Source organism: Notothenia rossii (genome assembly GCF_949606895.1).
Source record: "Notothenia rossii genome assembly, chromosome: 4".
In the NCBI taxonomy this organism is placed as follows: Eukaryota; Metazoa; Chordata; class Actinopteri; order Perciformes; family Nototheniidae; genus Notothenia; species Notothenia rossii.
Genome location: NC_136902.1, coordinates 37699073 through 37712854, shown reverse-complemented (window position 1 = coordinate 37712854; position 13782 = coordinate 37699073). Strand labels below are relative to the sequence as shown.

General features: G+C 40.6%; 2 protein-coding genes across 2 annotated transcripts; one reads left to right on the top strand and one right to left on the bottom strand.

The window, feature by feature from the left end:
• The first annotated feature begins 3330 nt into the window (after window positions 1–3330).
• Window positions 3331–12803, top strand: LOC307037646 (uncharacterized protein). The gene is made up of 2 exons (XM_079678706.1): window positions 3331–4781; window positions 11562–12803. The coding sequence occupies exons 1-2, from the start codon at window positions 4025–4027 to the stop codon at window positions 11600–11602; spliced, it is 798 nt and encodes a 265-aa protein (XP_079534832.1). The 5' UTR covers window positions 3331–4024; the 3' UTR covers window positions 11603–12803.
• LOC307037647 (uncharacterized protein) lies at window positions 9678–13628 on the bottom strand. The gene is made up of 3 exons (XM_079678707.1): window positions 13328–13628; window positions 12799–12976; window positions 9678–9935 (listed from the first exon to the last, which is right to left on the bottom strand). The coding sequence occupies exons 1-3, from the start codon at window positions 13418–13420 to the stop codon at window positions 9829–9831; spliced, it is 378 nt and encodes a 125-aa protein (XP_079534833.1). The 5' UTR covers window positions 13421–13628; the 3' UTR covers window positions 9678–9828.
• Between the last annotated feature and the right edge of the window lie 154 nt (window positions 13629–13782).

The window sequence follows — 13782 nt, the reverse complement described above, 5'->3', positions numbered from 1 at the left end:
CAGTGGTGTTTATTTGGAAATCATTTAGTATAATCACACAAATTCTATGTTTTATATTTAATAATTCTCTGTTCCTCATTTATTGGATGTTCAATACCTGACAAGGTCAGAGATGAAAAAGGTCAGAGATTAAAAACTTGGGTCGCAGGTTCCTCAACAGTGCATTACAAGACCGATATGTATGTACCTCCACCATTAAACTGTCATATTCTGCACATTTCTTATACTATCTAGATACATCTTATAAGAGTATAATACATATGTATAATATCAGTTAAAATAAGTGCTTTAACTTGTTTTCAATAATGTACTATCATCTCAAGGACCCCTTGTGTGCTGCTTCTGTGTATTTCAATCAGGAGAGACTTCATTTTGTTTAAAGAACATTTATTGACACATGCCATACGATAAATGTTAAGTCTTTGGCGATTAGACCCCGATCCTGAAATGGTATATCTAAAGGAGGAAATGCAGCCGTGAGCATATAGGGAACCCCCCGGGGTCTAGACACTGGTGATGATGCTGAAGATCTGGATTTGATGAGGAGATGGGATGAAGAGGAGGTGTGATGAGGTCTTTGGATCAGCTCTCCTGGCAGTGGATGTGATGAAAGGAGGTGGATGGGGTGGAGGCGGGCGGCAGCATGACAACCTGAAATAACAGCTGACTGCCATTTTAAAGTTTGGCTGCAGCACGGTCATTGGCTGCTGGAGAATGAGGTGAAATGTAATATGTAGGGCCGGGACTCGATTAAAAAAATTAATCTAGTTAATTAGAGGCTTTGTAATTAATTAATCAAAATTAAATATTTGACCTGAGAACAGTGAGAAGCAATTTTTTTCACATGGATTTTAGTATACCATTGAATAATGACTGAATACATAAGCTTAAGCAACAAAACATTGTTTATTTTTTTCAAGGTGGTACTTAACCAAGACCAACAGAAAAGTGCAATTTTTGCCATAAAGTGTAGCAATAGCATATTTAGGAATATAGTACATTTCAGAGATTCAGGTAGCCTATAGGTAGGTAGACCTTCTGTAAACTATAACACTTTGTTTTTTAAGTAAAACACAATACTTTCAAGTACATTCAGAACATTGGAAACCCTGACTATTAGAAAACATCTCTCTGATGCTTCAGAGGCCATAACAGACTTTGTTGATTTACCAACAGTTGATTTAAAAAATCTAATCAATTTCAGTCCAACTCTCTCAATAACCTTGGCCAAAACAATAAACAGTTCAACATAAAGTGCCAGTTGCACCAACAATGTAATAAATAGTTCAACATAAAGTGTACCATTTAAAATAAAATAAAAAAGTGCCAGTGATTGACCTCAATCCCTCCGATTCTTCCAATATCCTGATGAAAAATAAAATCTCTCTGTTGCATAGGCCACTGTTTGATCAACGCGAATTGGGTGTGGGTCCTTGTACTCCGAGTCGGGCTAACGTCCACGCTAGCTTCCACGCTAGCTGCTATATGTTTTGCATTGAGGTGATACTTGAGGCTTGATGTGCTGCGGTGATATGCAAATTCCTTTTTGCATAATTTGCAAACAACCGTGCTCTTATTGACGCTTCCATCCGTCCGTTTTTTAAAACAAAATGTCCCATCCACGGGGAGAACCAAAGCGGTCTCATCAGCTTCTTCGTTCATGTTTGACTATTGTTCACTGTGGTTTGTTGTCGTCTGAAGTAATGAACGTTAGTTGGTGCTCCAGTATAATCGGTACCCCTGAAACTCATCCAGTGAGAAAGGTTCCGCGGTGCAAAAATAAGTGCGATTAAAATGCGTAAAAAATTTTAACGCGTTAATTTTTGTGTAATTAATTAATCTTAATTAACGCGTTAAAGTCCCGGCCCTAGTAATATGTTAAAGAGAACGACTGTGATGAGCTGATTATATGCAGCTGCGGAGTGAATATATATATACGTATATATATACCCCGTCTTCCTGAAAGAACTTGCGCTGAGCTTCATTTTACATCAATATGCAATTCGCCTGTCAAATTAATTGTCAGTGGCCATAAAACAATGCAACAATCCTTCAAGTCAAACATTTTTTAAGTCTGTTGCAGTTGTAAAACTGTTGCACTTTATTAATTCCATACAAACACCAAAACATTTATTGTTTTGTTTGACAATGGGATTTGCATGGGGTGGGAATCAGGCTGCTTGCCAGGATGGAGGCCAGGACATACCACTGAGAAAAAAATAAAATAAAGGGAGGGTGAAGAAGAATTAGTGAGCAGTAATACACATTCAATTGATTTTCATTAGGCTACTTTAAAATGTTTATACTGTTTTAGAAACGTTTGAAGACAAGTGCAGTGTTGTATGAAGTATTTGGTATTCCACTGTATGGATGCAGCGATTAACCAATGTCACTTTTAACAGTTCAGCTACACTGAGTGTTTTTGTTCTCACTATCTAAACAACTACATTATGGTACGTTAAGGTTCCTTACAGCAACTGTTGCTCATTGAAAAATATGGACAAATTGTTAATCCTGTTAACAAAGGTAAATAGGCACAGCAGCTGAAAATGTCAAAATGTTGTCGAAAAATCCTATAAAACCTCTAATTATAAGTACACATTCATCCATCCTTAGTTGTAAAACCCAAAGGTGATGTTTCCTCAGACTATTATCATAGCATCAAAATGTAAAATCATTGCATCCGTAGAGCCTTACAGCAGAACATTTCAAAGTGAATAATAACTCCTCCAACAGGCACATTGTATTCCAAGATAAGGGATAAAATAGCATTTGATAGATAAGAAGCAGCCTATAGATCCCCTTGGGGAAATGATATCATGATGCGTTTGTTACGTTAATATTTGATCTGCCCAATAATAGGGTACTGATATATCACCCTTTGTTGTAGTTTACAGTTTCACCACTTGATTGTCACTGTTGTTAATTTGCACTATCTGTAGATGAATGTCTAATCATAATTCTTTGTCCTAGTTCCTTTACATTTCTGTTGTTTGGTGATTATTGACTAATACTTTCGTAAGTGTGGACTTAACGCCAGAGTAGTTAACGTGAACCTGGTGTCTCTGTGGTGTAATCAAATATTGACACAGCTTTAATTAAATAAACTGCCTAGTTTCAATTTATCGTTTAGTGTGGACTTTGCACATTTAAAATAACTTGTGTATAGCTGGTGCTACAGACAGCAGAACTTTTTGCATTTTTCTTTAACAAATGCCACCTAAGATAATGGCGTGCCAACAATTACCACAGATGTTAACAGTACACATAGATGTAATTGTACAAAAGCCAATTAACATACCAGATGGTGCAGGGCTCCCACTGGTAAAGGTGCTCCGTCCCCCCCCTGTGGCAGGCAGACAAAGACATTGTACATCTGTATGCTCTTTGAACTTTGTACTTTCGCAAGTACTTATAATATATGTATTGTTCAAATAGTTTGCATATATTTAAAAATATAGTCATGAAAAAAGACATCTGACCGACTAGAGGGATTTACAGGATGTTTACACAAATAGCTTAATATTGTGAATTGGACAACAGCATTCCTTCAAGGTAAGATAAAGTAATTGTTATACAAATTCAGAAAAGTTATCCAACAGCAAACACTGTCATCCAGGTAATCATTATCCTACCTTTCGGTTCCTTGTCTTTATTATTTTGCGGACAGGGAACACCTCGAGATGGTTGTGAGAGCAATCAGTAATTGTATGGAATACATTATTTGCACAAATGTGCAGAACAGGTAAAGTACGTTTTGTAGAGGGCTCATCTCAGAATGCGCAAACATTTCCACTGTGTGACATAAGCACATTTAGTGTTTCCTACTGAGAAATCACAGAAGTTTAAGAGTCTACACATGAAGCTTAGCGCAAGTTCAGGCAGGAAGACCTATCACTTCGTATTGCACGTCATGGCAATACTCGCTCCCTTCACTAAATCATAGGGAGCGCCACTCCTCAGCTAACCTATCACTTCCCTCCATTCACAAGCCTAATTATCGCACCTGTTAATCCCTCTATATATGCTCTCCCCTTTTCCATCAGCTGTCTTCCAGGTGTCAACGCGCAAGTTGGTAGCTTACACTCCTCTTACGCCTAAACACTTGATACGAAAAACCTCAAACATGTCTAATTCAGAATCTTCAGAGAACTTAACTTTTTCGAAGGATCTTGATCCCGATTCCGATGCACTTCCAGAGGAAGCATCAAACTCCTCAAGTCACCGTCGCCTCAGTTCTCGTCTGAGCGCCCGTAGCGGCTCTCGCACAGCAGAGGCAGAATTCATCGTGGCCCATCTCCGGAAGCAGGGCATCACCCCAGCCCCAGATCTCCTGCTTTCCCAGCTCCGTGAGCTGTCGGACCAAGCCTCCGGTGCAGTCTCCCAGCCCAGGCCAGCAGCTCCAGCCAGCCCCCCCGGAAGAGGGCGAGGGCGCTCTCGCGGCCGCGGGGACAAAAGGTCTAAAAAAGCGAGTCCTCCAGGAGCTCGCTCGGCCAAGAAATCCTCCACTCCTCAGGCTCACTCCAGCGCCGCTCAGCAGCCCAGCGCCGCCCAGCGCCGCTCAGCCGGGAGCTCCGGCACTCAGCCCCTCTTCGATGGCAGCCTAGTCAACACACTGCAATCTCTGGCAAGTTCTATGCTGCTAATCGACGCTCGCTTTCAGTCCATGGAGAGAGGCCAGGCCGGAGCTTCAACCTCTTCGGCGGCCCCGCGGGGTTTTGTATTTGGCACGGTAGTTCCTTCTCACACTCTGGCTTCCGCCCTCCCGGCTCCTCCCTCAGGTAGGCCCTACATTCCCCAAGCCGCTAACATCTCCTCACGGCTCAGAGTGAAAATCCTCGACGGGAAAGACATTAATTTGGTCAGCCTTATTCTGCCTTCCCCGTAGTGCGACAAAGCCACCGCCACGGGAGGAAGCATTACTGCGCTATTTAAATCCGCAGACCCCCGGCTCCTCAAAGACCTTTCTATAGGGCAATTTCTGGTAGCTTTTAGCATCTTCCGCGATGTCCTCTGCGCAGTTTACCCTGAAAGGAGAGTGGAGTTAGATGGTGATCTGGCCATGATTGGCGATCTTCACATCAAATACGGGAAATCCGTGTTTTATCAGTAGGGGTCCTTTCTCCCCCCTCAGCGACTTTAGTGGCTAAAAACCTGCAGTCAGCCACCAAAGAACCCACCATAGTCTCTCAGCTCATTCAAAAAGAGCTCAACAAAGGATATTTAATCGGTCCTGTCCATTCCTCTCCGTTCCCAGTGTTCCGGACAAGCCCAATAGGGGTCGCTACACGCAAATACTCTGAGAAGAAAAGGCTCATTTTCGATCTGTCCGCTCCTCGCGCTGGTCAGTTTTGCAGCATCAATAGCCTTATTCCCTCAGAGTATTTTTCTCTTCATTACGCTTCAGTTGATAATGCCATCAAGCTCATCAAATCCGCAGGGCAAGGAGCGTGGCTCTCCAAAGCAGACATTACTGACGCGTTCAAAATAATTCCCATTCACCCATCTCAGTGGCACATGTTCGGTATTAGATGGGAGTCCAAATTCTACTTTACTGTCCTTTTAACCTTCGTGTGCAGAAGTAGCCCTTGCATCTTTAATTCTTTTTCCGAAGCCCTCTGCTGGATCCTCCTGAACATCGTCAGAATCCCCTCCGTCCTGCATCTATTGGATGATTTCCTCCTCATAGATCCCCCTCGGGACAACTCAGGCGCCTCTCTAGCAAAACTCAAACTATGCTTTCAGGAGTTAGGTGTTCCCCTCTCAGAAGAGAAAACGCTAGGTCCCACCACACACCTGGAGTTTTTGGGCATTACACTCGACTCTGTAGACATGGAAGCGTCTCTCCCCACGGACAAACTGCAGCGCATTTGCAACATCACAAAGTCCTTCTGCGAGCAACAAGTTATCACCAAGCAGCAGCTGCTCTCCCTGCTCGGGCACCTCAACTTCGCCATGCGTATTATCCCTCAGGGGCGCTCTTTTATTTCCCGGCTCCTGGATACAGCGTTGGCTGCAGAAAACCTCCATGACCAAGTCTTCTTAGATGAAGGCTGCCGCTCTGACCTGCGGATTTGGTCCCTCCTGCTCGCACACTGGAATGGCGTCACCTTCTTCTACGACGACCTTGCGTACTCCTCCGACTCCATGAGATTCTTCACGGAAGCTGCCCCACCCGCGGGTTTTGGGGGTTTCTTCCAGGGGTTTTCTCCACCCCCCCCCCTGAGATTTCTTCTCCAGCAGCTAAATTAACTGTAGGTTACTCTGAGTGACCATAGACTGTATGTGACAAGCTTACAGTTAGTGACGTAACAACACCATAAAAGCTGGTGGGTTGAAAGCAATACGGGAGGTAAAAATAACTAGAATAATTGTGATTTATTTATTGTGGCTTTTATGTTTTTAGGTATAAAATGTTATGTAATTCAGGCTTATAGTTCATCCTTCTCTAAAAGCCTTCAACAATGACAATATTCATAGTAATTTAATAAATCCTTCCAACACACATTGTAAAAAATAGCCTACTGTAAGTTAAGAAATCATTTCAATATGTACATCTTCTGATGTAACAACAATAACATTATACATAGTAACATAGCTGAACATGGTATTGCACATCTAGCTTTGAGTGTTACTGACCTGAGATGTTTTTATTAAATGAATTAAGGTGACTGAGGCTTTGGGATGCAAACTCATCTGTATGAAAAAGGTGACAAGGATCCGAGCCCCCGGCTCCCCCACCTCACGGAATATCGGCTTTAAAATGAGGAATGACAGAGGATTTTAGCAGTCAGAAAAACTAAAGCAGTAGTGTTAATAATAACAGAAACGCCAAAGAGTCACATCTAATAGAAATATATAAAAGCATTTATTTTTTAATTGTGTAGCAGTCAGTTTATAATTTTGGCAGCACTGTTGAGCATTTTCAAAATGTATTTTCATGCCTCTGTGCAAGGCTTAGTCTTTCTATCTGTATAGCCACATGGTGTAAAGTAACTAAGTTTATAAACTCAACAAGTACTATACTTCGGCACAATTTTGAGATACTTTATTTAAGTATTTCAATGTTTTGCTACTTTGTTCTTCTACTCCACTACAGTTCAGAGGTACATGGTGTACTTCTACTCCCCTACATGTATTTAATACCTTTAGTTACTTTACAGATGTGGATGAATGATGTGAAATATAATCAAGTGTTAAATCAGACTTTAGTTCCACCTGGAGTAAATCCACAAACTACCCTGCAGTATACAAAGTCATTCAGACTAGCTGCACCTTTACCAGCTTTGAGAACACTTTCATGATCAATCATTATAAAACATATCATATATGTTATTCTGAAATGGACCAATCTGCACAACGACTACTTTTACTGTCGCTACTTTAACTATATTTTGATGATAATACTTTTCTACTTTTACTTGAGTAACATTTTGAATGCAGGACTTTTACTGTAACAGAGTATTCCTACACTCTAGTACTATTACTTTTACTCAAGTACAAGATCTGAGTACTTCTACTTTTACTCAAGTACAAGATCTGAGTACTTCTACTTTTACTCAAGTACAATATATATATACTTATATCACCTCTGTTTATAGCCTATGAAAAAAACTATTAGAAATAGAAGGCTAAAGCTAACGTTAGCAGATAGTGACAATGTATGCTAGCTAGCTAGCTCAACGATTCCTTAAATAATATTGCCACAGAAAAACTTTTCAGTTCGCATCACGTTCTGCCGCTCCAACAGGGAGCTCTGCTCTGAACGGCCAGTTCTAACAGCTGTTCACCAGCGGTCCAGTCTGTGCCACAGTGACTCCGGACGCACAGTTAATATTAACGAACGGACCCGTAGGTAATGTAGCTGCTGAAGCTAGACCATCATCCCGGAGCAGCAGAGCCTTATTATACATCCATGAGAGCAGAGCCGACAGGCAGGAAGACTCGAGCACACAGCTCGCACTTCATTATAATATATATAAAAAAAGAACACCATGCGTGTCATGATGGCACATAACAGCTCACTGCTGCAGATTACTCCGGGTCCCAGACCCCCCCATACCCCAAAAATATTTTTATTGCAGATCTACATGAATCACACAAACAACCTATTTTGGATTCAAAACGGCGAATTTCGCCGAAAGGTGACAAGTTTGCACATAACATCTGAAACGACGTAACAACATAATACACTTTGTGGGGATGCAGCTAGGGATGTGAGGAGTGAGGGACACGGCTTATAACGGGCATGTCGCCTGGCAGGACAGGAGAGTGTGTGGACCAGTCTGCCTTGATCTATGAATTCATGTCCGTGACACTCACTGCTGCCCACAGCTGTTTTATAGAAGGAAAACCTCCTTCACTTCATGAACGTTTTTTAACCACACACACCTCTGCGCGCGACATGAAATCATTGACAAATATGAATATACTGTATTCAACTTCATTAAAACGTTATTAACGTGCCTAAACTCAGTAATTCACTAAAAATGTTTATATTTTAATGGAGCCTCGTCGGCAGATCAGGATCCCAAAGCGTAGCGGAGGGATCTTGATCTTGAAAAATAGTCTGTTGTTACCGTTTTTTAAACAGTCTGAATGAAACAGCAGCTCTCAGCTGTGTATTTACACAACTAATGGCCCATCAACCACAGCTCTCTCCCCCCCTCCCCCCTGATCTTTCTTCTCCAGCAGCTAAATTAACTGTAGGTTACTCTGAGTGACAAGCTTACAATTAGACACAACACTGTCATTGCAAGTGACCCTCAGTTAGTTGATTTTTATGTTCAACTGCTAAATTCGTTACTGATAAAAAAGGGCTTCTACTGTACCTAATTACCTTAACACTAGAACCGCCAGAGGTTTTTGTATCCTACCTAAACCCGTCAAAATCCCGCTATTAGAATGCAATTTTTAACAACATAGGGTGCTACATAACACACTTTCAGGAAAAGTCACGGACTGGGAGACTTTAATATTTTATTGAAAAAAAGTTAAATTGCACACACACAACACACATCACACAAATTGACCCGATTGGCGGTTCTAGTGTAAACTCACTAATTAATGAAACCAGTTCAATACGCATTATTCTTATTCTTATCATTCTTTGTGAGCGCAAAAATAGTCTTAAAATCAGATCTGTTTTTTAAATGAAATCTGACGGCAGGCAGTTAGCTCTGATCACCTATGATAAATGCGCCACACCTAATCGCTGGCCATTCAGCCACAGAGCTGTCGACGGTGTGAAAGCACTTATTGTTTTAAATAATGGTCGGAATGTGACCTGTGAGCCTTCTGAATTACCTTGGGACAGCACATTCTAAACTAAAATGTTCAATCAATAAAGTAACATCGTATCTTATCTTAATAATATCTTCATATTAATAATAATAATAAATCATACAGTATGTGTCCGAAAGGGAGCAGGAGGAAGCAAACACAAAAATATACAAAAAATATACTGCATATTAAAGCAAACGATTGTAAAGGTAAAAGTATGAGCATAACAAATAAAGAAGTGTAATGTAAACATTTACATTACTATTATGATTATTTAATATATAAAGACTATATATTATTGAATTACAAGATTAGATATACTTTAGTTAATCTAAAATATTGATGTGTTCAAATGCAATTCAAAACACAACTGAAAGTCCATGAAACTTGTCTTTCTGTATTTGTGAATGAAGCGCCATCTCCTGGTTAAAACCTGAAATTGAAAATCTGGCAACGCCCTCTTGGAAAATAGTGGGAGGGGTTAACATTCCTCTATACTGGTTTTAGGCAGGTCGTAGGCAGGAAGCTGTAAACTGGAGTCTGAAATTAAGTGCTACATCTGTAGCTTCCAGCGGGCAGTTGGTTGGGTGGGTCTTGGGGTGGTGTTGGTGTGTCAGGGTTCTCCTCTTGGTCTGGGTTGAGTTTTGTCCAACCTACAAAGGATTTGTAGTACAAATCAGTTTACAAGCCCACATATTTATTTATTTATTCATTATGTATAATACCATAATGTTGCATTGGTTAGTTATCTACGGAGCCCCTAAAGGGACATGAAAAAAAAAAAAAAAGTCAGGATAACGGATAACGGGTTAGTATCTCGTGCGCACAAGATACTTTCTCGTGCGCACGACTTAGTATCTCGTGCGGACGAGATACTAACCCGTTATCCTGACTTTTTTTTGGGGAGAAAGTTACCGGTGCGCCAAGGAGGAAGTGAAGCGCACAGGACACAACCATTTCATTGCAGACTGTTATGTTTACGTGGGGAAATGACAGTGCATTATTTGAGATATATTTCGTACTCAGACTTCACTTTAAGGAAATTTCGGCCAGGGGTGTGTGGTCACTCCAGGAGGCAGCGGGACGTGTAACTCAGACAAGAGCAGCACCAGCGCTCAAAGAGCTTTTACGCACCGCCTTCTGTGTTTACCTTCATTGAACAGCTATAAAGAGTGACCACAGGCCATTTTAACCACACACACCTCTACACACACACCGAACTGCCCGATTACTCCCCCTTTTATTAGTTTTATGAAGGAGATCCCTGGTCATCAGGACGCATGATGGGCGGACTGGGACTAAAAATCAGAATCTCACCCTGCCCAGCTGACGTAAACTGTCAACGGGGGGGGGGGGGGGCAGTCCGCCACTGGCTCTGTGTGTGTGTTCTGAGTGTTTGTTTCCCTATAAAAAAGCTGCGAGGTAAGCAGGTACTCTGCGAGTCACGGACATTAATTCATAGATCAAAGCAGACTGGTTTACAAACTCTCCTGTTTTGCCAATCCGGTGCTTAAACCAATAGCTCTACACCCCTGGCCGAAATGTCCATAAAATTAAGTCTGACTTCAAAATATAGTCTATCTCAAATAATGTATGCTCTGTCATTTCCCCACGTAAACATAACAGTCTGCAATGAAATGGTTGTCTAATGTGTGTTCCACTTCCTCCTTGGTGCATCGGTAACTTTCTCAAAAAAAATAAAGTCAGGAAAATGGATTTGTTTCTCGTGCGCTCGAGAAACGAATCCGTTTTCCTGACTTAATTGTTTTTCTCTCTCCATTTTTTTTTTTTTCCATGTCCCTTTAGGGGCTCCGTAGTTATCTGTTGATATATAATATATTTATACATATCCACATCTGTTTATACAACCTTTTCATTCATGCCTCCCCATATCAGTATTTCATTGTACTTTCTGTCTTATCTTATTCTATTTTATAAGTATATATTTGACTTATTCCTGTTAGTGTTATGTTAGTTTTGCACCTACGTTGTTGGACTAGTTTCTTCTTGCACTATTTTATTTCTTCTTGTACTGTTTGTATGCTGTATTGTTGGAGGAGCCTGGGAGTTAAGATTGTCATTGCCAACAACTACGCTGAAGCGGTGCATATAACAATAACACCTTTGAATATTGAATGTTTGAAAACAGGAACATGGAATACACACACATACATTATAAAATATGAAATTAGGCCAATGTGCAAAACATGCAAAAAAAGGCAACCCTAATCAACCTAAACTGTAAAAAAAAGATTGATTCAGTATGATGTCACCCACAGGTATCTGCTTGGCATCAGGGCAGAGGAGCCAGAGAAGCTGAGGGTTGTCCACAGAGCCACTGCTCAGCGCAATTTACTTGAAGAAGAAACACTTTTTTTTTCTGACTGTGTGACTGTGACTCTGATTGTGATGGAGGATGTCCCAGAACACTTGTCCCCTCTTAATTCTTACATGCAGGGGGTCCTAGCAGTGCCAGTGGTCCACCATGCAGCATTATGAGTATCATACAGTAATTCAATGTTTACAGCAATCAAACTGATCGCTTCAATATTTACAAAAGTCAATGGTATCCCCCACACTGGGTTATCATTGGAAAATGGAAGTTTGATAAGTGAACAAAATGTATTTAATTAAGTTTTGGCCTGCAATATAATTAGGACTCATATGTGAGATTGTGCGAGAGCTGTCACTGGCTTTATTTCTAGACTTTGCTATCCATATGTGTAGGTGGGGAAGATGTGCTGGGTGAGGTCACTTGAGAAGACATGTGTGGGGGCCGCAGTGTCTTCAGTGCGCTCTTCATGCACCACAGAACGCATTGGAGACACAGTCTGGTACTTGCATCTGTTCTGCTATTATTTACTGCTATTTCATGTTATCTTGGATTTTTGTCATCAGCTGTGGTGCGCTCCACAACTGACCACGAGTGTCAGTACTATAATGTTTCAACCATTTCCTCTGTGCTCCGATGGTGGGGAATGTGATGGCGAGACAGTGCTGATGAAATACAAAGTGGAATTTGATTTGAGATTTGAGTTGGCTTACTTCTTTTACAATTGAAAGATGCTTATGAAATTAGTTATGGCTCACAAGCATATGCACAAATAACACTGATGGTTTGAATGTAGGATCTTTAAGAAACGTGTGATATTAACTGAAATTAAATGTGAGAGGCTTTATTATATGTATAATTATGCTTATAACATGTACTTCTACAATCTGGTTTCAATTCACCACCTCACCATCTGCATAGACAATTTCCCCTGTCATCATAATCTTCTGTCAATTAATATATATATATAGATTACAACTTTTGAATGGGAAGTGGCATACACCTCTTTCAAGCCCTGTTTTGTGCATACATAACAGTTATAAATGAGACCCCAGCTCTTTAAAATTACTCTCTTTGTTGCTTTGAAATAAACAGGACAAATCAACACCACACATTGTATAACAGATAGTCAATATATGCATGAGTGACTCGTGCAGATGGTTATTAAATAAATGCAATCTCACCTGCAACCATCAGCTTGAAAATGGCCTCCACATTGTCGAGGCATGTCTTGGCTGATGGGCTAAGCTGGGCATGCATGGGCATCAAAACCTTCGTTTTAGATGTCCGTGGCACCCTCTTGGTAGGGGGATACGCCAGCAGCAGCAGGGGCTTCAAGCCAAGGGCATGCAACTTCTCCAGCTGGGAAAATAATTGTTGAGAGGTAGAGAGATCAATTAAATAAATACACAAAACTGTTGTTTACATTTGAATTTATCCTAATATCCTGGCATCATAATAAAAACAATGATTTGTTCATAATGGTTTTTTTGGATCCATTTGGGATTTTTAACTTATGAGACACTTCTTAAACTTCCTACACATAATAGTTAATTCTGTTTGAAAATCATTAATCATGAATTATATTCTCATTAATGATACAAGTAATACTGTGGATGTGAAGCAATACCAGTTAATTTATAATCCTCTGTCAAAGTAATAAAACTACTTTTCACACTTTTGGTGAATGAGATAATTCTGTAAACTACATACCAGAAGGGCGGCGTCATCAAGAACGTGGGACTTGATTCTGTTTTTAGTCATGGATGACAACCACTGCTTCTGCTGGCTTTGGAATTTGTCCATTTTCTTTTTGAGTCTCACATTGTTTGGCTGTGGATGTTCACATAGTGGGCAGATTTTATTTCCACTGTAAATATTTTCTCTACAGTTTGGGTAGGTCTTTTTTTGTGACACGCCAGCATTTGTAGGAGTGAGAGAGTGATTAAAAGAGAAAGTGAGAGAGTGATTGAAAGAGAAAGTGAGAGAGAGTGATTGAAAGAGAGACAGTGAGAGAGAGAGTGGCTCTTAAAAGTGCCGTTGGTTTTATATGTGTGTGTGTGTGTGGATATAAGCGTTGTAATGAAGCTGTAAAACAGGAAAAATAAATAGGATTATTTAGGATAACAGTAACATCTGTGCAATACTCTATGTAATAATAATTCATC